The sequence below is a fragment of the Tupaia chinensis genome, unplaced genomic scaffold, assembly GCF_000334495.1.
Source record: "Tupaia chinensis unplaced genomic scaffold, TupChi_1.0 Scaffold147123_1, whole genome shotgun sequence".
Classification (NCBI taxonomy): Eukaryota; Metazoa; Chordata; class Mammalia; order Scandentia; family Tupaiidae; genus Tupaia; species Tupaia belangeri.
The window spans coordinates 975,253-1,002,140 of NW_006206975.1; the positions used below are offsets into that span (position 1 = coordinate 975,253).

At 40.7% G+C, this 26,888-nt stretch overlaps 1 protein-coding gene across 2 annotated transcripts in view; it reads right to left on the reverse strand.

The window, feature by feature from the left end:
• The window catches only part of CENPH (centromere protein H), a 26,344-nt gene extending 5,148 nt beyond the window's left edge, over positions 1-21,196 (reverse strand). Inside the window, exons 1-8 of one of the 2 annotated variants that reach the window (XM_027768673.1) lie at positions 21,032-21,196; positions 18,552-18,607; positions 15,063-15,111; positions 14,595-14,669; positions 9,576-9,632; positions 4,538-4,601; positions 4,141-4,192; positions 443-606 (exon numbers count right to left, since the gene is read on the reverse strand). In XM_027768673.1, coding sequence (XP_027624474.1) covers positions 443-606; positions 4,141-4,192; positions 4,538-4,601; positions 9,576-9,632; positions 14,595-14,669; positions 15,063-15,111; positions 18,552-18,607; positions 21,032-21,126 — 612 coding nt within the window. In that variant the 5' untranslated portion in view covers positions 21,127-21,196. Of the gene's footprint in view, positions 1-442; positions 607-4,140; positions 4,193-4,537; positions 4,602-9,575; positions 9,633-10,157; positions 10,215-14,594; positions 14,670-15,062; positions 15,112-18,551; positions 18,608-21,031 lie in introns of both variants that reach the window. The other variant, XM_006169525.3, reaches the window with a different exon arrangement.
• Between the last annotated feature and the right edge of the window lie 5,692 nt (positions 21,197-26,888).

Here is a 26,888-nt window from a genome sequence, read left to right on the forward strand (position 1 = left end):
GGGAGGGAGGGAGGGAGGGAGGGAGGGAGGAAGTGTGAAAGCAAGCTGCCTGGTCTCAGACTCAGTCTGAGGTTAGCCATCTGGGAGTCCAGTGCCTCAACAACCACACCATCTGCTGGCCCCAAACTAAGGGAAGTTTAAGCTTAGATACCCCCAGCCATGTCTCCCTCTATCTTTCAATGAGTCTAATGTTCTCTACTGTTAAACCATTTGCCTCCAGAGAACTGGAAAAAAAAATCATTCCATTTATAAGTGACTAAGATCTAATCTTAATGAAAAAATCAAAGTCTTAAACGTAAAATATACGTGAACCCTAAATATACATAAACAGAGGAATATTTAAATTATTTTATCAAGAATCAAGAGTAACTAAATCAATACTGTACTAGCACCAATCATTTTTTTAAAAAGCACTTCACTTCCTAATTTATATAGATGTTACCTGGAACACATGTTGAATAACTGTAGCAATTTGTATCTCCATCTGTAGATTTTGCTGTATGCTCTTTATCTTGTCTGAATTTTCCATACTGTCCAAATCATCTTTCTGTTTGTTCTTTTCAGTCTGTATTTCTAAAAGCTTACTTTCTGAAGCTTGTTTTAATTCTGTTAGATTAAAAATAAGACAATATACTGTACATGATAACTCTACAAACAAAGATCATGAAAAATTAGGAAGGAGTCATTTCCTGGTTATTTTAGTAAAGAGAAAATTTTCAGTAAGAAGCATTTCATGTTGCAGTTCTATTTTGATTTGGAAATGAGTTTGCTGGCACAAAATAACAGTATTTCACTTTTACACTTAGCAATGTCCTCAGTGAACTGTTACAGGTGTTTACATATGACAATGATAGCTGTCTACAAATATGTGAAATAGTATCATGTAAAAGAGAGTTGTCAAAATAGGCAGGAGATACACATAAAGAAATATTTTTCCTCTTTAATTAAAAATATTATGTATAATGGGACCAGCAGTTAGTGTAATGGCTATGTCGCCGAGCGCATGTGCGTGCATGCCCAAAATCCTGAGAGGAGAATGGAGGAGAAGGGATTGCAGAGTGACCATCCCCCCTGGGGGGTGATTTCTTGCTTTCTGTCTCTCTGTCTCTGTCTGTCTGGCGAATGCACGCGCCCTATAGCAAAAACCTCTCCAAAAAAAAAAATATTATGTATAAACAAGGTAAACTTTAAATTAAAAGTAAGATTCCCTTCTCTGGGGATAACATCATCAACCATTTTTTTTTCTAACCTTCCAATATGTTCTAGGAATTAATCTATTTGAAAGTATAGATGAGGGACCAGCAGCTGGCATAATGGTTATGTTGCTGGACTACCATGTAGTCAGCTGTGGTTTGAGTCCTGGGCCCATGGCTTGAAACTCATGCTGGGCACGTATGTGGGCGTGCATGCCCAAAATACCAAGAGGAAAATGGAGAAGAGACTGTGGCATGGCCATCTCCCCTGGGGATGGTGGTAGTGTTTTTCTTGCTTTCTGTCTGTCTCTCTTGGTCTCTCTGGCAAGCACTACAGCAAAAATCTATCCCCCCCCCCAAAAAAAAAGGAAATATAGATGAGTATGTCTCAGAGACTTATTCCTTCACAGTAATGTACCAAAAATAGGTTGGAATGCAAAGGGAAAAAAAAAGAAACATCAAAAGAGTGATTAGATTAGTCCAACAAGAATACTTCTGACCATGAGTTTACTTGCTAGCAGGCAAATCTGTATAATCTTTAAAAATAATAAATTGTGGTGCCATGGTGAAGGGAGCTGCATCCCAGAAGGCTAACCCTGTAGTTCAAGTCCTGAACTGGCAGCTTGAGAAACATGTGGGCTTGTGCACGTGTTTGCCCAAAACAGAGAAGAAATTGTGGCAGAACCTCCCCCATGGCGGGGGTGCTTTCTCCCTATGTACACTCTGGCAAAAAAAAAAAAAAAAAAGGAAAGAAAAGAGAGAAAAAGAAGGTAAAAAAAATGCATTGGGCCAGCTCCATTGCACAGTGGTTAAGGGACCTAGATCCCACATAGTAACCACAATTCAAATTTTGGCCCTGGTGGCTTGAGAAACATGCTTGGCACATGTGCATGCACCCAAAACTCTGACGGGGTGGAGGAGTGGAGGAAAAAAGATTATGCCATGACCACGCCCCATCAGGGGAAACTTTTTCTTTCTGGTGGTTAAGTGTATGCATGCTTTGGCATTAAAAATTTTTAAATGTTAAAAATAAATGCACTGAAGTTGATTGTCTCTCAGTGGTAAAGATTAAAAATTAGGGACCAGCAGTTAGCTTAATGGCTATGTCACTGGACTCCCATGTAGTCAACCACAGTTTGAGTCTCGGACCTGGTGACTTAAACTCATACCGGGCATGTCTGTGTGCATGCCCAAGATCCCGAGAGGAGAATGGAAAAGAAGGGACTGTAGTGTGGCCATTCCCCCTGGGGGGTGATTTCTAGCTTTCTGTCTCTGTCTCTGTCTTTCTGGCGAGCGCACACAGCCTATAGCAAAACCCCCTCCAAAAAAAAAAAGATTAAAAATTAAAATTTTCCTATATATAGTTTTGTGTTTCCAAATATTCTATACACAATGTATGGATATAAACATTTTAAGAATGTATGGATATAAACATTTTAACAGTTTCAAAGCAAAAAGCTATCTCATGTCATGATAAACTAACTGTAAAGGGTGTAAAATCGCATTTATCAATTCATCATTTTGAGGTATGCACATATAAATGTACCTATATGGTTACAGAGCAGGATACAGAATGATACATACCCACACTGTGGTCACATAGAAAGCAGACTTGACTTTTGCATTACAATTTTTTGTATTATTTGTTCTTTTTTCTCAACTGAGAATGTATTAAGTTTGTGATTTAGTCTTACACAGCAAAAATAAATAAAAATGCATTTCATATCCTACTTTCTATATTGTCATGTGTAAATGTTTTTTTGAGAGTTTTTTTTTGCTATAGGGTGCGTGCGCTCGCCAGACAGAGAGAGAGAGACACAGAGACAGAAAGCGAGAAATCACTCCCCCAGGGGGGATGGTCACGCCACAATCCCTTCTCCTCCATTCTCCTCTCGGGATCTTGGGCACGCACGCACACGCACCCAGTGTGAGTTTTAAGCCACCGGGTCCGGGACGCGAACTGTGGTCGACTACGTGGGAGTCCGGCGACATAGCAATTACGCTAACTGCTGGTTTCCTAAATTTTTTTTTAAGAGAAATTTTTGCTACAGGGCATGTGAGCTTGCCAGATAGAAACAGAAAAATCACCCCCCAGCGGGGAGGGTCATGCCACAATCCCCTCTCCATTCTCCTCTCTGGATTTTGGGGATGCAAGCACACTTGCCTGGTGTGAGATTTTTTTGTTTGTTTTATTAAAAGGGGCATTTCTTTTTTTAAAAAAAAACTTTATTTATTTATTCATTCACTCATTTATTTTAATTTGACCGGGGGTGGGGGGAGAGGGAGAGAGAAAGAGAGAGAAAGAGAGAGAGAATGAGAGAATGAGAGAGAAAGCAAGAAAGCAAGCTGCCAGGTCTGAGATTCGAACCGAGGTCAGCCATGTGGGAGTCCACCACCTTTAACCACCATGCCACCTGTCAGCCCCCTGGCATGAGTATTAAGCCTCTGGGTCTAAGACTCCAACCATGGTCAACTACATGGGAGTTCAGCGACGTAACCACTGCGTCACCTTCTAGTCCCTCTTGTATAAACTTTTACTTATTTATTTATTTATTTTGGAGAGGTTTTCACTATAGGGCGCGTGCGCTCGCCAGACAGAGACATAGAGACAGAAAGCGAGAAATCACCCCCCAGGGGGGATGGTCATGCCACAATCCCTTCTCCTCCATTCTCCTCTCGGGATCTTGGGCTTGCACGCACACGTGCCCAGCGTGAGTTTTAAGCCACCGGGTCTGGGACGCGAACTACGGTCGACTATGTGGGAGTCCAGCGACATAGCCATTACGCTAACTGCTGGTCCCCCCTCTTGTATAAACTTTTAAGAAATTTTGAAAGTTAAGAAATTTCTTGGCAGTTGAGAGATCTGGCCTTATCACTCTCCAAGGTTGGTGAAATTATGCTCTACCAAAAAAAAGAAAAAGATGTAAAGTAAAAGTGTTCCACATACGCAATCTCTTCTTTCTAACAGCAAGCAGTTTTTCCTCTAAATCCCAAGATTCCTGTTTTTAAAAATAAAAAAAATTAAAACACATTTGATAAGAACAAATTTACAGTACTTTTATCTCTGAGTTTTATATTAGCTCATGTTTTCTAAAGTTCTATTTTTTAATCCCTCTATTTCCATACAACAAAAGGGAGAATGCAGTAGCTTAAATTACAATTAGATAGTTTGCAACATTAGTCAGAAATAATGAAATTATGAAAAAGAGAACTTAGAGAGAGTGAATCCTAATCATATCAGTCCCTTTGGGCAATCCTGTTTAAGATATATAATATAGTTACCAGCAAAAAGTTGTTACTAAGGTCATGAGAATATTTATAAGTAGACTAATGTACAAATTTACCTGTTGTGATTTCATTATTAATTTACTTAGCTTTAATACTTGGTTCATGTTATCTATGAGCACACTGAAAAGGAAACAAAGATGTTTATTAACCTTAGTTAAAAATAATAAATTTATTTCATTAATGAAGAAATTAATTACATTTACTTTCATTAAATCCACTGTAAACGTCAATAGAAAGTTACTAACAAGGGGCCAACAGGTTACATGGTGGTTGGGGTAGCTGGACTCCTATGTAGCTGACCATGGTTTGAGTTTTGGACCTGGTGGCTTACTTTCTCATTTTCTCTCTCTCTCTGTTTCTGGTCAACTTTAAAAAGAAATAAAATAAAATGACAATGAATACAATGAAATAAAAAGAACTTACTAACTAAATAAACCTGGAGGGCCAGCTAGGTAATGTAGTGGTTAAGGCAGCTGGATCCCACGTGGCCAACCGCATGGTTCAAGTCCCAGACCCATAGGCTTGAGAAACATGCAGGATGTGTGTGTGCTGTCCAAAATCCCAAGAAGAGAATAGAGAAGAAGGGATTTGGATGTGGCCATACCCTCTGGGGGATGCTTTCTCTCTCTCTCTCTCTCCCTCTCTCAGGAGAGTGCATGTACCCTATAGCAAATTCAAAACAAAACAAAGAAACTAGAAGTTTCTGCTAAAATTAGAGATGTATTTCACTAGAAAAATTTTCAGTCATAGATAACAAAAAGTATTGACCTAAGGAATACAGGGATATTCATAAAGATTTCCTATTTAGGGGCTAGCAGGTGGCATGGTGGATAAAGATGCTGGAGTCCCACATGGCCGGCCACGGTTTGAGTCCTGGATGTGGCAACTTCCTTTCTCTCTTTGTCTATTTCTCTCTCTGGTCAAATTAGAAAATAATAACAAATAGAATTAAATGAATAAATACTTTTTAAAAAAGAATTATCTTCTTTAACTTTATTCATTCATTCATTTATTTAAATTTGACCAGAAAGGGACAGAGAGAGACAGAGAGAGAGAAAGTGAGAAAGCAAGCTGCCAGGTCTGGGCCTCAAATCAGGGTCAGCCATGTGGGAGTCCAGCATCTTTAACCGCCACAACACCCACTGGCCCCAATAAATACTTTTTTTAAAAAAAGAGATTTCATATTTAGGGAGGAAAAATCATAATAACTTAATAAGCTACTTATTTTTTAAACAGATTTTAATTTTTAAAGCAACTTTTGGTTCATAGCAAAACTGAGTGGAAGGTACAAAAATTTCCTATATATGTCCTCCCCCTGACCCACACACTTCCCATTGTCGATATCTCAAACCAGAATCTTGTATTTGTTATAATCGACAAACCTATACTGACACATGATTGTCACCCGAAGTCCATAATTTACAGTAGGATTCACTCTTGGTGGTGTACTTTCTATAGGTTTTGAAAAACATGTAATGACAGGGGCCAGCAAGTGGCATGGTGGTTGAGGCACTGGACACTCGCACATAGTCGAATGCAGTTTGAGTCCCGGACCTGGTGGCTTACTTTCTCACTTTTCTTCTCTGTCTTTCTCTGGTCAAATTAAAATAAATGAATGAATAAATAAAATTAAATAAATAATTCTAAAAAAAATTCTTAAAAAAAAGTAATGATGTATAGCCACCATTATAGTATCATATAAAACAGTTTCACTAATAAGCTTCATAGTTCACATTGGCAATATCATAACATTTTCAATCTGCTGCTGCTTAAATCCTTTGCTGTGGGATCCACAGATAGTGTCTTTGGTTATAGTGGAAAGTCTCCAGTAAGAGGTTAATTGTCAGTTTTGTTTTCTTTTTAAATAATTATTTAATTTTATTTATTATTTTTTAATTTGCTATAGGGCATGTGTACTCACCAAAGAGAGAGACAGAGAAAGTGAGAAAGCACTCCCCAGCCGTGTGGGAGTCCAAGACCTTAACCACCTAAGCCACCTGCAGGCCTTAACTGGCAGTTCTTTTTTGTTTGTTTAGGTTTTTTTTTTTTGAATTATTTTTATTTATTTAATTAATTAATTTTTAAATTTGACCAGAGAGGGACAGAGTAAGAGAGAGGGAAAGCAAGATAGTAAGCCGCCAGGACTGGGACTCAAACTGTGAGAGGCCATGTGGGAATCGAGCACCCTAACCCCCATGCCACCTGCCGGCCCCTAGTTGGCAGTTTTTGATTATCTACACTTACGTTTAATTTTATTTTTTATATTAGGCTTTAGTTTGTTTAGTTGGAAACTAAGGCACTGGAGCCCAAGGCTGTAAGCTGCCTCAATTGAATGGCATACCAATTGTCTGTTTTTAAACAGTTGTCATTTAAAAAAAAAAACTTAAAAGAAATTATTTTATTAAATTTTATTATTATTACTTTTATTTGTTCATTCGTTTATTTTAATTTGACCAGAGAGAGAGAGAGAGAGAGAGAGAGAGAAAGCAAGCCACTAGCTCCAGTACTCGAACTGCAATCGGCCATGTGGGAGTGTCCAACACCCTACCACCATGCCACCTGTTGGTCCCCCTATTATTATTACTTTTTAATTTGACCAGAGAAAGACAGAAAGAGACAGAGAGAGGGGGGGAAGTGAGAAAGGCAAGCCACCAGATCTAGGGCTCAAATCATGGCTGGGCATGTGGGAGTCCAGCGCCTTAAACATCATATGAGCTGCTGGCCTCTAAAACAAGGGATCTCAGTCTAGGTAACTTTACTGTTGTTTTAGGGCATCAATGTGGTGAACATGTCCTGTGTCCCACCCCTTTAACTTGAGAATTTTTTATTTTAATTTTTTTTTTTTTTTTTTGCCACAGGACACATGTGCTTACCAGAGACAGAAATTAAGAGGGAAAATGAGAAATCACTCCCCTGGAGGATAGGGCCATGACTCAATCCTGTCTCCTCCATTCTCTTTCTGAGATTTTGGGAACACATGCATACCTGCCCAGCATCTTTTTCAAGCCACTGGATCCAGGACTTGAACTGTAGTCAGTCATGTGGATGTACAGTACCTTCACCACTACATCACCTGCTAGCCCCAAACTTGAGAACTTTTTAGTTTATTTATTTTACTCATGATAGAGAGCACATGCATGAGAGAGCGAGCGAGTGAGCATGAGGTACAGGGACATACCCTCGACAGGCTGTAATCCCCTTTCCTCACCCCTCCAGCTCTTTAGGATTTTGGGCAAGTATGCATGCCTAGAGTATTTTCAAGCCAACTAGGGATCTGAATGTGCAGGTGGCCATACAGCTTCCAGTTCAGTTTGCCACCAACTGTGCCATTAGGCTGAATAATGGTTTAAGCTCTGCTTTTATAGGGGATAGTTAAGAGAGCCCAGAAGCCAGTAGGTGGTGCAGTGGTTAAGGTGCTGGACTTTCACATGGCCGATCATGGTTTAAGGCTAGATCTGGTGGCTTGAAAATCATACTGAGCTCATGTGCACACATGCCTAAAAGCCCAGGAGAATGGAGGAGAAGGGATTATGGAGCGGCCATCCTCCCTGGGAGGTGATTTCTCACTTTCCCTTTCATTATCTCTCTGTCTCTCTGGTGAGCATACATGTGCTATGGCAAAAACCCTAAGAAAAAGTGAGCCCAAATTCAGACTAAAGTGAGCTGGAATATGAGAAGAATGTATATAAGTTTAGGTTAAAATGCTCAGATTCATCTTACAACTCTTCCGAGCCTAATGGCAGAGGATAATGAATCATAATATTTTCAGAGCTTTAAGAGAGAAAAATAATAGTGAGGCCAGATACTTAGTACTAGATTATATTAGGTTGTTGTGAACATCATGCCATGTTTTTCTATGCAAAAATATGTCCTGATGTTCCCAACAACCTAATAGATAGATCTTGAATGCCACAGTCTTTATTTTATAATACTTGGCAAATGGTTTAATCTGAACAAGTTCATTTATACCAATGAAAAAATGATGGCCTGGTTTTGGTGTACAATTGGTGCAGGCAGTAAGTATTGACCTGCCATGCTGGAAGCCAAAGGGGTGACTGCTGGTTCAGATCCAGAGTTGACCTGAAAACATGCTGCGTGTGATCCTGAGGAGGGGAGGGCTAGGGAAAGGGGATTGCACACACTCTTTTTCATGGAAAAATTAAACATGGAAGAAAAATGAGTATACTTTCTATATTATTGGGCTATTGCCAGATAAAACGAGATAGCATTTTTCCTAGTTTATAGTAAATATAGATGAAAATTATTTCAAGACCTCCTTTCAAGTTTTTCAGATTAAAACTCCTGCTTCATACATTGCAATTCATATGGAACAAGATGTCAACTGGACTGTAAAAGCTGTTGTAATTCTGGGGAGGGCCTACAAAAATCCCTCACTTCTTATTCCCCAGATGAAGGAGGTTGGCAGTGATAGTTCATTTCTTTATTTTTTTTAATTTTTAACTTTTTTGGAGAGGTTTTTGCTAATAGGGTGCATGTGCTTGCCAGAAAGACAGAGAAACAGAGAGACAGAAAGTGAGAAATCCCCCCCCCCCCCAAGAGGGGATGGCCATGCTGCAATCCCTTCTCCTCCATTCTCCTCTCGGGATCTTGGGCACACATGCACATGCACCTGGCGTTAGTTTAAGCCACCAGGTCCGGGACTTGAAACGCGGTCGACTACATAAGAGTTCAGCGACACAACCATTACGCTGCTAGTCCTGATAGTTCATTTCTTTAAAAAACTGTAAAATTAAAGCCATTGTGGGGCTCACCTTTCTTATTTATTTTTAATTTTTCAATTTTTGCTATAGGGCACATGCACTCTCAGAAGAGAAAAAGAGTGAGAGAGGGACAGTGAGAAATTATCCCCCAGGGAGGATGGCCATGCCCCAATCCTGTCTCCTCCATTCTCCTCTCAGGATTTTGAGCACACACGCATGCACACATGACCAGCATGATTCTCAAGTCACTGGGTCCAAGACTTACACCATGGTCGACTGTGTGGGAGTCCTTAACTACCATAGCATCCACAGGTTCAGATCTCTCCTTCCTTATTCTTATCATTATCACACCCAGAAAAAAAAAAATTCCTACCTATTTTTGACATCAATTTTCTCCAGGTTTTTTTGAAGTGCATTTGAAAGTCGCACCCTATGAGGGAAAAAGCTTGTGTTATAAAACATAAATAATATTTATGGCAATGCACATGCACCTGGCGTTAGTTTAAGCCACCAGGTCCGGGACTTGAAACGCGGTCGACTACATAAGAGTTCAGCGACACAACCATTACGCTGCTAGTCCTGATAGTTCATTTCTTTAAAAAACTGTAAAATTAAAGCCATTGTGGGGCTCACCTTTCTTATTTATTTTTAATTTTTCAATTTTTGCTATAGGGCACATGCACTCTCAGAAGAGAAAAAGAGTGAGAGAGGGACAGTGAGAAATTATCCCCCAGGGAGGATGGCCATGCCCCAATCCTGTCTCCTCCATTCTCCTCTCAGGATTTTGAGCACACACGCATGCACACATGACCAGCATGATTCTCAAGTCACTGGGTCCAAGACTTACACCATGGTCGACTGTGTGGGAGTCCTTAACTACCATAGCATCCACAGGTTCAGATCTCTCCTTCCTTATTCTTATCATTATCACACCCAGAAAAAAAAAAATTCCTACCTATTTTTGACATCAATTTTCTCCAGGTTTTTTTGAAGTGCATTTGAAAGTCGCACCCTATGAGGGAAAAAGCTTGTGTTATAAAACATAAATAATATTTATGGCATATTACAACATTTTATTTTTTTAAAAATTATTTATTTTTTAATTTTATTTGTTATTCTTCAGTTTGGTCAGAGAGAGAAAGGCATCAGGTCTGGGATTTGAACCACAATTAGCCATGTGGGAGTCCAGCACATTAACCATTATACCTCCTGCTGATCCTGATATTACAACATTCTTTTTTTAATTCATTCATTCTATCTATCTATCTATCTAGATATAATTTGACTATCTATCTATCTATCTATCTATCTATCTATCTATCTAATTTGACTATCTATCTATCTATATATATATCTATAATTTGACCAGAGAGGGACAGAGTGAGAGAGAGACAGAGAGAACGAAAGTTAGAAATCAAGCTTCCAGGTTTGGGACTCGAACCGTGGTCAGCCATGTGGAAATCCAGTGCCCTTAACCACCATGCCACCTGCTGGTCCCATTACATTCTAAAATTTTAAAACCTATACTGACACATTGTACATATCTTTAAAGGAACAATGTAATTTTTTTAATAGGAGAATACAATGGCCACGTGCGAGTCCAGCACCTTAACTACCACGCCACCTGTTGGCCCCAGCGAATGCTTTGAGAAGTAAACCACAGAACTATGAAATAACAGGGTGACAGAGGCTGTTGAAGATGGTTGTGCCTTGCCAGGCTGAAAGGACCTGTTATCCTGGGCTGGTAAGCTCTCCCAGCTGTCTGTCTTGGTGAAGAGCTGAGGCAAGCAGTAAGGTTCTATAAAGATCAGTACAGGCCTAAAATATTAAGACACAGAATATAAAATCATACTTGTCTACAATTTTTTTAAAAATAACTTGCTACAGGGCACTTGTGCTTGCTGGGGAAAGAGGAAGAGAGACAGAGAAAGAGAGAAAGTGAGAAAGCATTCCCCAATGGGGGATTTTGCACATGTATGCACACATGCCTGACTTGTTTTCCAAGTCACTGGGTCTGGGACTTGAACCCCACAGTTGGCCATATGGTATCCAGCCAGCCTCCTTAACCACCATGTCACTGGCTGACTCAACTGTAAATTTTAAAGCATGCCCATGTAAATTACTTCTAAAGTCAAATAGCTAATAAGTAAGTAATAATAAAAGGGCAATCAATTTGGTAGCAGCAGAGTTCTTTCTTTCCTTTTGCCGCACAGAAAAAGCTGGATTCATTATAAGATGATACCTTAATCGCTTTTTAAAAAAAAAAAACTATTATTTATTTATTACCATTATTTTTCTATTTTTTTTTTCTGGGGGGGAGACGTTTTTGCTATAGGGTTCGTGCGCTTGCCAGACAGAGAGAGACATAGAGACAGAAAGCGAGAAATCACCCCCCCATGGGGGATGGTCACGCCCACAATCCCTTCTCCTCCATTCTCCTCTCGGGATCTTGGGCATGCATGCACACGCACCTGGCGTGAGTTTTAAGCCACCGGGGTCCGGGACGTGAACCGTGGTCAACTACATGGGAGTCCAGTGACATAGCCATTACGCTAACTGCTGGTTCCCTATTTTTCTATTTTTTGACCAGAGAGAGACACGGAGAGAGAGAGAGTGAGTGAGCAAGCTGTCAGGTCCGGGACTCAAACTGCAGTCGGCCATGAAGGAGCCCAAGCACCTTTAATTACCACAACACTTGCCAGCCTGATACCTTCATAACTTTGAAGTCACTTCACCTAAAACATGTGATCACTGAACTGGCCCATAGTGAAGTTGTTAAGAGCTGCACAGAAAAACTTAGATCCCATATGGCTGACTAGGGTTTGAGTCCTGGCACTGTCAGCTTGAAAACCATGCTGGCTGAACATGCATGCCCAGGATCCTGACAGTATGGAAAATTGGAGGGATAAAGACTGCGGCATCGGGGCCAGCAGGTGGCATTGTGGTTACAGCGCTGGACTCCTATATGGTCCACTGTGGTTCGAGTCCTGGACCTGGTGGCTTGCTTCCTTGCTTTCCTTTTATCTCTAGTCAAATTGAAAAACAACAATAAATAAAATTAAATAAATAGGGACCAGCAGATTGCATAATGGTCACGTTGCTGGACTCCCACATAGTTGACTGTGGTTTAAGTCACTGACCCAGCAACTTAAAAAAACACACAGGGTACATGCAAGTGCATGCCCAAAATCTTGGAAGAAGAATGAAAGAGAAGGGGTTGTGGTGTGGCAATCCCCCCGGGGGAAATTTCTTGCTTTCTGTCTCTGTCTCTCTGACAACTGCACGCGCCCTATAGCAAAAATCTCTCTTAAAAAGAAAAACAAACAACTCTTAAAAAAAAAAAAGGTAATTGTTAAGAGTCACTCACTTAAATGAAATTATTAATTCAAACCACAAATCCACTAAGAGACCATATCTGTCTTTTTTTTTTTTTTTGGAGAGATTTTCGCTATAGGGTGCGTGCGCTCGCCAGACAGACAGAGAGAGACATAGAGACAGAAAGAGAGAAATCATCCCCCAGGGGGGATGGTCACACTGCAATCCCTTCTCCATTACCTCCTCTTGGGATCTTGGGCACACACGCACACGTGCCTGGCGTGAGTTTTAAGCCACCGGGTCCAGGACGAAAACCGCGGTCGAATACGTGGGAGTCCAGTGACATAGCCATTATGCTAACTGCTGGTTCAACATATCTGCCTTATTAAAATCTGTATACTTGCACTTAGTACAAAGATTAGGTTATAGTAACCCCTCAAATATTTCTTGAATGTGTTTTAAAATGCAGCTGTAAAACCTATGATAAAAAATATTTAAACCCAATGATAATTCTTTTACTAGACTAATAGTTCCTATAATTAATTAATCTGTATTCAAACTCCAGTGGGATTTAACCTCAGGAAGCAAACCTGGGATCTTCCCATATGGCCTGTGTTGTTACCATTGCACCACTGCAGTTGGCCATATTTATATTGTCTTGACTGAAATTTACCTATTAACTCTATCCTATGTAACTTTAAAAATAAAAAAATTAGGGACAAGTAGTTAACATAATGGCTATGTTGCTGGAGTCCCATGTAGTGGACCGTGGTCCGAGTCCCGGACCTGGTGGCTTAAACTCATGCCAGGCGCGTGTGCATGCATGCCCAAGATCCCAAGAGGAGAATGGAGGAGAAGGGACTGCAGTGTGGCCATCCCCCCTGGGGGGTGATTTCTCACTTTCTGTCTCTCTATGTCTCTGTCTTTCTGGCAAGTTCACGTGCCCTATAGCAAAAACCTTTCAAAAAAAAAAAAAATGTTATGAGCCAGTCCCATAGTCTATTGGTTAAGGGAGTTGAATCTTACATAGCTGACTATGCAGTTCATATCTCAGCCCCAGCAGGTTGAAAAACATGCCAGGTACATGTGTGTGAACCCAAATTCCAGGATAGAGAAATGGAGAAAGGGACTGTGGTGTGACCATACACCATTGAGGGGTGCTTTCTTCCTCTCCCTCTTTCTCTGTCTCTCTCTGGCAATTATGCATGCCCACTGGTAAAACTTAAAAAAAAAAAAAGTATTTATTTATCTCCATGAGAAAGAGACAGGCACTCCCAGCAAGGGACCCAATTCATGACTCGCCCCCAGGCTCGGCCAGTACAGATCATGGACATAGGCACGTCTGTGGGCATCCTGCATGCTCAAGGAGGTCCCATGACAGAAACACCGGACCTTGCCCATGTGGGTCCAGTCATACTACCCTTTGCCACTGCCTAGCCCCTCAAATGAAGGTTTTTGTTTTGTTTTGTTTTAAAGTTTAATTCTTTTTCTGAGAGAAAGTACATAAGTGCATACACTCCCAACTGGGTTCTTGTGCTGCGATTCACTCCCAGCTTTCAGTCAGGCCCAGATCACAGGCACGCATGCTTGGCATATGTAAGCAGGTCACCAGGCCTGAACTGAGAACCCTCCCATGTGGGACTGCCTCACAGAATACAGTGCTGTGCTTCACTGCTGTGTCACCACTTGGTCCCAAGCTTTCATGTTTGTTTATTTCATTCATTAGTGATAGTCAGGCAAGTACCCTTGACAGGGTCTTGCCATGTGGCAATTCTTCCCCCAGCATCTCAGGATCACAGGTGATCACAGGTGTGTTCAGGTCTATACAGGATCCGAACCTGGGGCCTCCCATATGGGTCTAACACTGTGCAGTGGGCCTATATGAAGATACTGATCAATAATGTAACTTTTCCTCAGGATCCAAAGTGTGAGTGACCATTGTCTACTGTCATTTCACTTGACTAATCCATTTAACCAGGTTAAAAAAAAATTGCTTCCACTTTGCTCCCATACCCATTTGGTCTCCAGTTCACAATGCTTATGTTCGTAAGTGCTTATTTATATATGTAATAATTACCTGTCCAATGCAAGATTTTTTATTTCAAGATTGGTTTTTACCTCTTCAATTTCATTTTCCAGGTCTTCAATTTTACTATCAAAGAAGCATGAACAAAAGAATTTCAGCAATAGCAGAAAAAGTCATTATTGAAATAAATGTATAAAATCTTTGAACAAAGTAAAATACCTGTACCTAAATGAAAGTATTCTCCAGGCTCAACATACTGATGTGTACTTAACAGATCTGCTAAACTGATGTCTCCTGAACTGCTTTGCTAGGATCTAATAAGGGGAAATGCCAGGAAGTGCTAATGTGATTGATCAGTTACTTGTAACTGAACTTGTAACTGTCTCCCTCCCACATGAACAAGTTCAATGAATACATTATACAATTTGGAAAAGGGACAAAAAAGAAAGTGTCATAATATGGGTAATATAACTAAATGTTAGTAAAAACCCACAAATACAATTGTAAAACATGACATACGCTTCAATTTGCTTTTCTTGCATGATTTGTTCTGGAGTATTTTCTTCATCTATAAATAAATAAATAACATTTTAGAATACTGCTGCCAAACAGGAGAAAAATGAAGCCACAAAAATAAAATACATAATTTTAAATGTCTGATTTTCACATTATATAAAGAGAAACGAGTGAAATTGAGTTTATTTAACGCAGTAGATCCAAAACATTATTTTAACATGTAATCATTTAAAAATTACTAATGAGCTAGCAGGTGGCATGGTGGTTAAGGATACTGGACTCCCAGATGGCTGACCACGGTTAGAGTCCCAGACCTGGGGCTTACTTTCCCACTTTCCCTTTCTCTTTCTCTCTTACTCTGTCCTTCTCTAGTCAAATTAAAATAAATAAATAAATAAAGTTAAATAAAATAATTATTTTTTAAAAATTACTAATGAAACACTTCACATTCTTTTGTGTATTTTATTTCAGTAAGGACCAACCACATTTCAAGTGTTCAATAACCACAAGGACTAGTAGTTATCATATTGGAAAAAACAATTTAATAATGATAGAAAAAAGGTAGTAATATAAAAAAAAAAAATCACATGTAGGGACCAGCATTTAGCGTAATGGCTATGTCGCTGGACTCCCATGTAGTCAACTGTGGTTCGAGTCCCAGACCCGGTGGCTTAAACTCACACCAGGCACGTGTGCGTGTGCCCAAGATCCCGAGAGGAAAATGGAGGAGAAAAGACTGCAGTGTGGCCATCCCCACTGGGGGGGCTTTTTCACTCTCTCTCTCTCTGTCTTTCTGGCAAGCGCACGTGCCCTATAGCAAAAACCTCTTAAAAACAAACAAACAAACAAACAAAACACATGTGTATTAGCAATGAACAACTGAAAATTAAAAGGAAGCAAACTATCATGCAAAATAGCATTCAAAAGCATAAAATTAAGGAAAAATTTAATAAAATATGTGTATAACTTCTATAGTGAATAGTACTAAATATTGAAACGGCTACATGTACTGTGTACTTCTGAGAAATCAATACTGCTAATATAACAGCTTTCCTAATATTTATGTATATAGTTCCCAATCAAATGCTAGTCAAAATGGAATCACTTTGTAAGGGCGGGGGGCCTCAGGGAAAAAAAAAGTAAAAAAAAGTATTTAACAGACAAGAATGGGGGGCCAATAGGTGGCAGCGTGGTGGTTAAGGTGCTGGACTTTCACATGGCTGATTGGTTTGAGTCCTGGACATGGCAGCTTGTTTTCTCACTCTCTCCGCCCCCCTCTCTCTCTCTGTCTCACTCTGGTCAAATTAAAAAATAATAAATAGGGACCAGCAGGTGGCGTGGTGGTTAAGGTGCTGGACTTTCACATGGCTGATTGGTTTGAGTCCTGGACATGGCAGCTTGTTTTCTCACTCTCTCCGCCCCCCTCTCTCTCTCTGTCTGTCTCCCTCTAGTCAAATTAAAATGAATGAATAAATAAGTAAATAATTATAAAATAATTTAAAAATAAATAAATAAATCATTCTGGAGAGGAACAAAATCCATTGATGTATACGGTAAAATCTTTGATTTGGCTGACATGCACCTCAAGCATGCTGGGAAAAACCATGCTGCAATGTTGTATGCTATAAAGATATATAATGATTAAATAAAAATTTTTTAAAACAAGAAGTTTGTGAAAACAAAAAATAATATTATCAAAGTAAATTTTTAAAAATTCACTCATTTTCTTTTAAAGAATTGTTTTTAATTAATTAATTAATTAATTAATTTACTTTTTAATTTGACTAGAGAAGGACAGAGAAAGAGAGAGAAGAAGAGAAAGCAAGCCACCAGTTCCAGGACTTGAACTTTTGTCAGCCATGTAGGAGTCCAGCGCCCTTAACCACCATACCACGTTTTCCCAATCACTCAAGTTTTGAATGCTTTTTATTTTATTTATGACAGTGAGTATGTGAGTGTGCAAGAGGAAGAGAAAGAGAGAAAGAGAGAAGCACCCTTGACAGGATCTCATCACACTGTGATCCCCTTTCCTAGCTTGTCAGGATCTTGGGCCCACAGGTACATTCCACTCATTTCTTCAGGCCAGCCTGGTGATCTGAATCCATGGTCAGTCATATAAATGGCTTCTAGCACTGCAGCCAGTTTGCTACTGACAGTACCACCAAACTGTTTTTTTTCTTTGTTTTGTAGAGACAAGGTCTCATTATATTTCTCAGGCTGGTGATCTTCTTGACAAATCTCCTGATGAGCTGGCAAGTGCCACCAAGTCGGGTCCATCAAAGCATTTCTGACACAGCAGAACAAAGTTGGAGGATGTACATTAGCTAATATCTAGACTTACCATAAAACTAAGGTAATTAAGACAGTGTAGTACTCATGTAAGGAGAGACAAAAACCTCAATAGAACAGAGAGAAAAGATGCCACAGCTTTCTGTGATGATGGAAGTGCTTCACAACTGTGTTGTCCAATAAGGTAGCCATTAAACGCACGTGGTTACTGAGTACTTGGTAAGCGACTCTTCTAACTAAAGAACTTGATTTTACACTTCATTTACTTTTTATTAACTTAAAGCCACATGTAGCTAGTAGCTACCCTACTGTACAGCACAGACAGCACAATCTACAGGGTAAGTCTACAGCAACAGAAATCAAATTAGTGGTAACTGTGAGGACTATTACGTAGCACAAAACAATCTTTGGTATGACAGAAATGTCCTATATCTTGGGGCTGGCAGTGGTTAAGGTGTTGCACTCCCACATGGCCAACCAAGGTTTGAGTCCCAGGCCTGGAAGCTTGCTTTCTCACTTTCCCTTTCTCTTTTTCTCATGTCTCTATGGTCAAATTAAATAATAACAATAACAAATAAAATTTTTAAAACTCTTAAAAAAAAGTCCTGTATCTTGATTTGTGGTTACACAGATGTATACATTTGTCAAAACTCATCAGATTGTACCCTTCAAATGAATGCATTTATTGTAAAGAAAAAAGAAAAGAAAAACCTTTTAACCAATGAAGTTTCAATAATATTTTTAAAATAATGAAAAATAATCAATTTAAATGAGTATTATCTTTCAAAACTACAACTAATTGTCCTATGACCTGCTTTAAATCTGTCGTCTCCTTTAGCATAAGTTCTACAGTGTGGACTGTTAACCCATTTCCGATATTACAATTTCTTAATAACGGAAAAATGAAAACCAAGAACTGTATGAGAAAGCATTTTTTCTTATTATTTGTATCTCAGCTCTAAAATCACCTTCTCAGAGAAGCCATTTCATCAAACTATCTAAAGTAGCCCCTTCCAGTTATCACACCTTTAGGTCCTTCATTCCACTAACCATATATCATAATTACCTTGTATACATCTTTGTTTACCTGTTTTGCTACACTAGAGTATATAAAGACAATTTTTTCAAAGTTGATTATCTTTTATTTCAAGTACCACTCATTACCAAACTCACAAAAGCTTTTTTGAAAATGAAAATACTTACTTGCATCAATCATCGATTTATACTCTAAGAGTTGTTGTTTAGTTTGGGCTCTTAGCCTGAAAAGGGATAAAAGAGAACAGGAAGTCATATATTTATTGACTAAGGTTTTACTCCTACCATATGTACAAATAACTGAACTCACATTAAAGTCTTCCAGGTCCCCCCCCCCACCCCAGGGAGATTTTTGCTATAGGGTGTGTATACTTGCTGAAAAGACAAAGAGACAGAGAGCAAGAAATCAACCACTAGGGGGATGGTCACACTGCAATCTCTTCTCCATTCTCCTCTCTGGATTTGGAGACACACGCACAGGTGACTAGCATAAGTTTCAAGCTGCTGGGTTGGAACTTGAACCACAGTCAGCCATGTGGGAGTCCAGTGCCTTAATAACTATGCCAGTCTTCCAGTTTTGCCTCATTAAAATAAAAACTGGCTAGAGGGTGCATTCACTCATGGGAAAGATAGAGAGGGGAAGGGGAGTGTGAAAGTACTTGGTGGGGAATGGCCATTATCACAATCCCTTCATTTCTTATTCCTTTCAGGATTTTGGGTATGCACATATGTGCCTGGTGTGTTTCTTTCCTTTTTTTTTGAAGAAGTTTTTGCTATAGGGCGCGTTCGCTTGCCAGAAAGACAGAGAGAAACAGAGAGACAGAAAGCGAGAAACCACCCCCTGGGGGGATGGCCACGCTGCAATCCCTTCTCCTCCATTCTCCTTTCAGGATTTTGGGCATGTACACACATGTGCCCGGCATGAGTTCGAGCCATTGGGTCCGGGACTCAAACCGCAGTTGACTACATGGGAGTCCAGCGACATAGCCATTACACAACTGCTGATCCCGCCTGGTGTGTTTCTTAAACTACTAGGCTCTGAACTCAAACCGCAAAGTGGGCAATGTGGGATCCAGCAGCTTTAACTACCATGCCACTGTGTGGCCCAAAACAGCGTTTTCTTTGAGGCTACGTAGGCTAGCATTCTTCAAGGCACGCACACTGAAAGAACAGTTCCTATTTAACTGAAATAGAAAGGTGATCTTGTATCTTTAAGTATATTGTATTGTAAATAGTAAGGAATTGATAAATAGCTCTGATGCTTTCTATAGGGTACGCGCACTCTAGGAAAAAAGAGAGACAGTGAGACATCAACCCCCCACGGGAGTATGGCCACACTGCAATCCCCTCTGTTCTTCTCTCAGGATTTTGGGCACATATGCACATGAACCAGAGGTGAGTTTCAAGTTTCAAGTCCTTGGGTCCTGAACTTGAACTGCAGTCAACCACGTGGGAGTCCTGTGTCTTAACCACTGTCACCTGCTGGCCCCTCATGATGCTTTTTTTTAAAAAAAAAATAGCCTTTGTCAGGCTGGCAGGTAGCATGGTGGTTGGGGCGCTGGACTCCCACACGGATGATTGTGGTTCAAGTCCTGGACCTGGTGGCTTACTTTCTTACTATCTCTCTGTCTCAGGTCAAATTAAAAAAAACAAAACAAAACAAAACAAAACAAAAACCTTAAAATAAATATACCCTTTGTCACGATTTAGAACAGAGGTTGTAAATTTTTTTCTATAAAGGATCAGATAGGAAATATTTTAGGCTTTGTGAGTCATACAGTCTCTTTTAACCACTGGACTCTGTCCCTTATAGCAACAAAGCTGTGTTCTAATAAAACTTTATTTATGGGTCTATCTATGGTCTGGAGGCTAAGGAGATGGAATCCCACATGGACAACCCTGCCAGACCCCTACCCAGCGTTGAGAAACCCACTTGGTACCTGCATGCCCCTAAAGGAGAGAGAAATGGAGTAGGGATTGCCCAGAGGCCACGCCCCAAGGGGAGTGCATTCTCACTTTTACTCCCTCCAGCGAGGGCGTGGCAAATCGAAAAATAAATAAATGACTTGTTTATAGTCACTGAAATTTTAATTCCATTTCATTTTTACGTGTCGTGAAATTTTTTTTTTCTTCAACTATTTAAGCTCATCACAAGAATAGGCAGTGGGGCAGAACGAGTCGCTCACCCACCGGCTTCAAGACTGATGTACCCCCTTTCTGACAAATCTCTACCAACAGCTTTGTGGAAAAACACAAACGTAATCCGTCTAGCAGCATATACAACAAACGAAGCCTCTGGACTGCAGAGGGCCTTAGGTATAAAGGGGGCGGGCAGCATCGGAGCAGTGCTCGGGCTTCGGGTTCCTCTTGCCCCACGCCCGCGGCCTCGGGGCTAGCGGGGACCGAGGGGCGACCTCAGCTCCGCAGGCGTCTAAGGGCCCTGGCACTGCGCTAAGCTTCCCTAGAGCATCGCATTTAGCCCCAGAGCAAAGCCGCCTGGAGGGGCTCAGTGTTCTCTCCTTTCACAGACGAAGAAAGGGCTCGATGCAGGGAACGATGCAGTCACCGAGCCACTTGGTGACGGCGTCGGAACCGGAGTCCTGGCCGTCCTGAGCTAAGGGCGGAGCTCTGGGCCGGGAGAGAACAACCTGAGCAGCAGGGTCCTGCGGTCCTCACTGCGCGTCGCCTGCGCGCTGGGCCCGTCCCTGACGGCGTCTGCCGGCTCCGCTGGCAGCTCCTCCATCGCTGGGCGCCGGAAGACCTCCGCTCAGTCAGGAAAGACGCTTCAAAACCGGTAGCTTTTCCCGCCACTAAATCGCTGCACTGAACGCCCCGAGGACCCGCCCCTTCCGCCCCAGGCCCCACCCCTTCCGTTGCGTTCCTCGTTGCCACGGTTACTGTTGTCTCCTGTCCTGATTGGACTTGTTGAAAGCCTCACAGATCCGGATCAGCAGGTGGTATGGTAGTTAAATGCCCTAGCCTTTCACAGGGCTGACCATGGTTCAGGTCCTTGACCTGGCGGCTTACTTCCTCACTTTCTCCTTCTGTCTCTGGTCAAATTAAAATAATAGAGGGCCAGCAGTTAGCGTAGTGACTATGTCGCTGGACTCCCATGTAGTCACCTGCAGTTAGAGCCCCAGACCCGGTAGCTTAAACTCATGCTGGGAGCGTGTGCGTGCGTGCCCAAGATTCCAAGAGAGTGGAGGAGAAGGAACTGTGGCCTGGCCATCCCCCCTGAGGGGTGATTTTTCGCTTTCTGTCTTTCTATCTCTGTCTTTCTGGTGAGCTCACCCAGCCTATACCAAAAACCTCTCCTCCCCCCAAAATTAAAATAATAGTGTTAATAATTAGTAAAAGTAAATAAAATGATTCTTTTAAAAAAAGAAATCCTTACACATTAATAGTGTGAAGATAGCTAGCCGGTGGCAAAATGGTTAGTTTGGCTGGGGATCCCACATGGTTGAATGGGTTGTTCGAGTTCCGAAGTGATGGCCTGAAAAACTCCCAAATACTGAGAAAAATCTGTCACCCTCTCCACTGCCCCCCAACCCTGAGCTTGCCTTGTAGCTAAATTTAAAAAAAAAAAAAAAAAAAAAAGCCAATTGAACAGTGGATCTGATCAAAGATGGGTGACTGAGTGGGAAAGAGAGAATGATTAAGTTTAAGAACTATATACGTTAAGTCATATATAGTCTATTATGTTTGAAGACTTGAATTAACCGTCAGGTGTATCGTGTGTTGAGCTAGGAGCTGGGCTATGGCTGTTTGAGAAACTCCTTGGCTCCTGAGAACAGATATCGGAACCAGAGACAGCCATTTGGTCATCCACCCAGGCATTTTTTCCCCCATAGGAGAGAGGAGAGAGAGAAGGGTATGTGAAAAATCACCCCCCATGGGGAATAGTGATGCAATTCCTCCTCCATATCTCCCTCCTGTGTGGCTTTTGGGCATGCGTGCACACCTGCCCTGCATTTCTCCGAAGCCCAGGGACTCAAGGCACACATGTGGGATCCAGCCACCATCACACCACAGACTGGCTTTAATTTTTAAGTTTGTTTTTTAGTTTTGCTATAGGGTAGGTCTGCTCTCCAAAGTGGTGGTGGTGGGGGTGGTGGCTGTGAAAAATCATCACCCACTCCACCCAGATAGCCACGTTACAACCCATTCTTTAGGGGTCTGGGGCACAAGCATGTGTCCAGTGTTTTTCAACCTATGTTCAGGACTTAAACAGGGAAGTTGGCCATGTGGAATCCAGTCACCTTAACCATCACACCACTGGCTGGCCCAAGTTTATTAATTTGATGAGAGACCAACTCCAAGATATTGACCTCTTTATTCACCCTGTTTCAGCCAGCTCTGTATCATGGGCCCACTTATACCCCCAGTGTCTCTGAGTAAGAGAAGAGATCTCTAGGGCGAGCAGGTGGTGCAATGGTTAAAGTTCTGGACTCTCAGTGGCCAACCATGGTTCAAGTTCCTGACGTGGCAGCTTAAAAATCACAATGGGGCTTTTGGCCGGGACCACCATCTTCTAGTAATTAACCAAAATGACGAACACAAAGGGAAAGAGGAGAGGCACCCGATATATGTTCTCTAGACCTTTTAGAAAACATGGAGTTGTTTCTGTGGCAACATATATGCAAATCTACAAGATGATATTGTAGACATTAAGGGAATGGGTACTGTTCAAAAAGGAATGCCCCACAAATGTTACCATGGCAAAACTGGAAGAGTCTACAATGTTACCCAGCATGCTGTTGGAATTCTTGTGAACAAACAAGTTAAGGGCAAGATTCTTGCCAAGAGAATGAATGTGTGTATTGAGCATATTAAACATTCTAAGCAGAGATAGCTTCCTAAAACGTGTGAAGGAAAATGACCAGAAAAAGAAAGAAGCCAAAGAGAAAGGTACCTGGGTTCAACTAAAGAGCCAGCCTGCTCCACCCAGAGAAGCACACTTTGTGAGAACCAATGGAAAGGAGCCTGAGCTACTAGAACCTATTCCCTATGAATTCATGGCATGATGGGTGTTAAAAATAAACTAAACTATGGTCTATAAAAAAAAAATCACAATGGGCACATGTGCCTCCATGTCCTTAATCTCAGAAGGGATTGCAGGCATAGCCATCCCCCAGGGGGTGATTTCTCAAATGTCTCTGTCTCTTTCCAGCAAGTGTACAAGCCCTATGACAGAATCTTTTTACAAAAGGTCTCTGAATACGAAGCTACAATCTTCTCATGTGAGTCACCCTCACAGAGGGCCACTTTACTGCTGCACCATCATCTGGCCGCTGCTTAAGTCTTTTAAGGTGAAATTATCTTGACACTTGAAATTTACTTTTGAATGTCCATGTTTTCACACACACCGCCTCCCTTCATATACTTGTAGTTTAATATTCACCTATGTAAACAAAAGTTTGCTCTCATGAGGAAATAAAACAATTTATGTCCATGAAATATTAGTCAATCAAGCACTTGTCCAACTTAAAAAAAAAGGCCGTATCACCCGAGGAATTAAATACCACCATCAAGACATTTGACAAGAGCCAACTCTGTCTTCTGGGGTTAAGACAGTTGGCTTAAATACTGCCAATCATGTGGTTCAAGTCCTGCGCCCAGTGGCTTGAGAACCAAGCTGGGAATGTGTACATGAATGCCTAAATCCTGAAAGGAGAGGAGAAATGGAGACGGGACGCAGCAGGTGTGACTATTTCCCACATGGAGTGCTTTCTCCTTTTCCTTTCTGTTGAGTACACGTGCCCTCAAACAATAAACCAAACCAACCAACCAACCAAAAACCGAAAACTGCCTGATCAAAAAAATAAAACAAATTTGGGAGCCAGCCAGTCATGTGGTGAAGACATCTGGAACCCACATGTCCAACAGCAAGGTTCAAGTCCCAGACCCAGCAGCTCAACTAAGCAGGCCAGACACATGTGCACATGCCCCAAATCCCGAGAGGACTGAGAAATGGAGGAAAAGGAAATCACAATGTAACCTCGCACCACTGGAGGGTACTCTCATGTGCTTTCTCCCTTCCCTTCCCCCTCTGAACAGTACCTATGCCCTCTGGCATTAAAAAAAAAAAAAAAAAAAAAAAAGGGACCAGCAGGTGATGTGGTGGTTAAAGCACAGGCCAAAGGACAGTTTAATTTAGCTAATTTCCAATGAATAAAACTATAATATAAATTCTTAAATACATGCAAATCTCTTAAATCACCCGAGTTAATAAAATAAGACCAAAAAAAGAAAAAAAAAAAAAACTAGAATAAAAAGTAGCAACAAAACTGAGCAAAATTCCAACATGAGCTACAATTTTTTTTAAAATACTTTAGTTTCATTCATTTATTTTTAAAATTTGACCATAGAGAGAATAAGAGAGAGAGAAAAAAAGCAAGCCACCAGGTCCAGGACTTGAAGTTGCCTATTACTTTTTTTTTTTGAGAGGCTTTTTTTGCTCGCCAGAAAGAGACAAAAAGCAAGAAATCACCCCCCAGGGGGGATGGTCACGCTGCAATCCCTTCTCCATTCTCTTCTTAGGATCTTAGGTGCACACGCACACGTACCTGGTGTGAGTTTAAGATACCAGGTCCAGGACCTGAACCGCGGTCGACTACATGGGAGTCCAGCAACATAGCCATTACACTAACTGCTGGTCCTGAACTGCCTATTACTTTCTAAAATTTGCTATAGGGTGTGTGTGCTTGTCAGAGACAGAAGGGAGGACAGAATGAGAAACCACCAACCCTCTACCCCCAGGAGGATGGCCCCACTGCAATCCCTTCTCCATTCTTTACTTGGGATTCTGGGCCCACATATAATTGTGCCTGGCTCTCTTTTTCAAGCTGTCGGTCTGGGACTTGAACTGCAGAGTTGGCCATGTGAGATTTAGCTGCCTTAACCTCCACACCACCTGCTGGCCTTGGACCCACCTATTATCATTGATTATTCTGGTGATTTTAATACACTAAATTCTCATAAACATCAAGAAAATAATTTATGGACTTAAGGTTTGGAAAATTCTCTAAAAAACTACTTAGGAAAATTAGTAAGTCAAATGGATAAACAAAAATCCAACTAGCAATAAAGATTATAGAGGGGGGCTGGCAGGTGGTATGGTGGTTAAGGGCCTAGACTCACATATGGCCAATCACGATACAAATCCCAGACCTAGTGGCTTACTTTCTTTGTCTCTCTGGTCAAATTAAAAAATAATAATAGGGGCCAGCAAATGGTGGTGGTGGTTAAGGGTGCCGAATTCCCACATGGTTGACCGCAGTTCAAGTCCTGGACCTGGTAGCTTTTGGTCAAAAGAAAACAAATAAATAACGTTAAAATAAAATAATTATTTATAAAAGTAATAAATCAAATTAAATAATTCTAAAATATAATTTTAAAAATTATAGTGGGAAATATATCCAGCTGTAATAGTGAGAAAAACCACAAATCTAGTAATAAAGTCGACAGGAAAATTACAGAATTATATAATACTAATATATTAAAGGGTATGCAAAAGGCTTGAAAGAGAAAAGTATTTCTAATGGAAAGACAAAAATGCTAGTTCATCCGATAACATACTGTACACATGTACATAATATACAGTCAGAAATCTCCCAGGAATTTTTGGTATTAAGACATAATTTCAAAGTTCACATGAAAGTTCGATAACAGCCTTATGTATTATAGATCTAGGTGGAAAAAAATTAAGAATTATTTTAAAAAGTGTAGATAGTTTGGGGATGGAGTTGACCTTAAGTCTAAAAATCCAAAAGCAACTACAGAAAAAGATTTGATGACATGAAAACAAAATTTCTCCATGGCCAAAGACAACATAAAGGGCAAATGACAAATTAGAAAAGCTTTCACATATTGAAAAGCAGACAATAAACAAACAAAACTTTATTCAACTTGCCATCAAAATTATGTATTAAAACAAATGAAGCTATTTTTTTTTAACCAGTTGGATCCACAGAAATTGAAGACTGAGTCAGTTCTAACAAGGACAGAAGACTGGCACTTTTGTATATTGCTGATGACATTGAGAAAGTCACCTGGCTCTACCTGTCAGAACTTAAAATTTACACATTCTTTGGGAAGCTGAGCATACACAAAGAAAACCATGGTAGCACTGAAAAACACAACAGTCAAAAACAGTGTAAATCTTGGAGAGGAATGGATGAGCACATTACAGGATACCCAAGCTCAGTAACATGATACACAAACAGTTCTATACATGCTGAAGGGAATTGCTATGTATACAGAATTAACCACTTTTTAGAAAATCCTATTAACAATTTATGTGCATGTTTATTTATATAAGGCATGCAAGGCTACATCTCAAACAGTGGCTATTTTTAGGTGTAGATTAAGGCAGGACTAAATTAACCTTTTTTTTTTATTTTAAAGAATTATTTTATTTAACTTTATTTTAGTTTGACCAGAGAGGGACAGAGTGAGTAAGAGAGAGCAAGAGAGCGAGCTTGTGCAAGACAAAGGGAGAAAGCA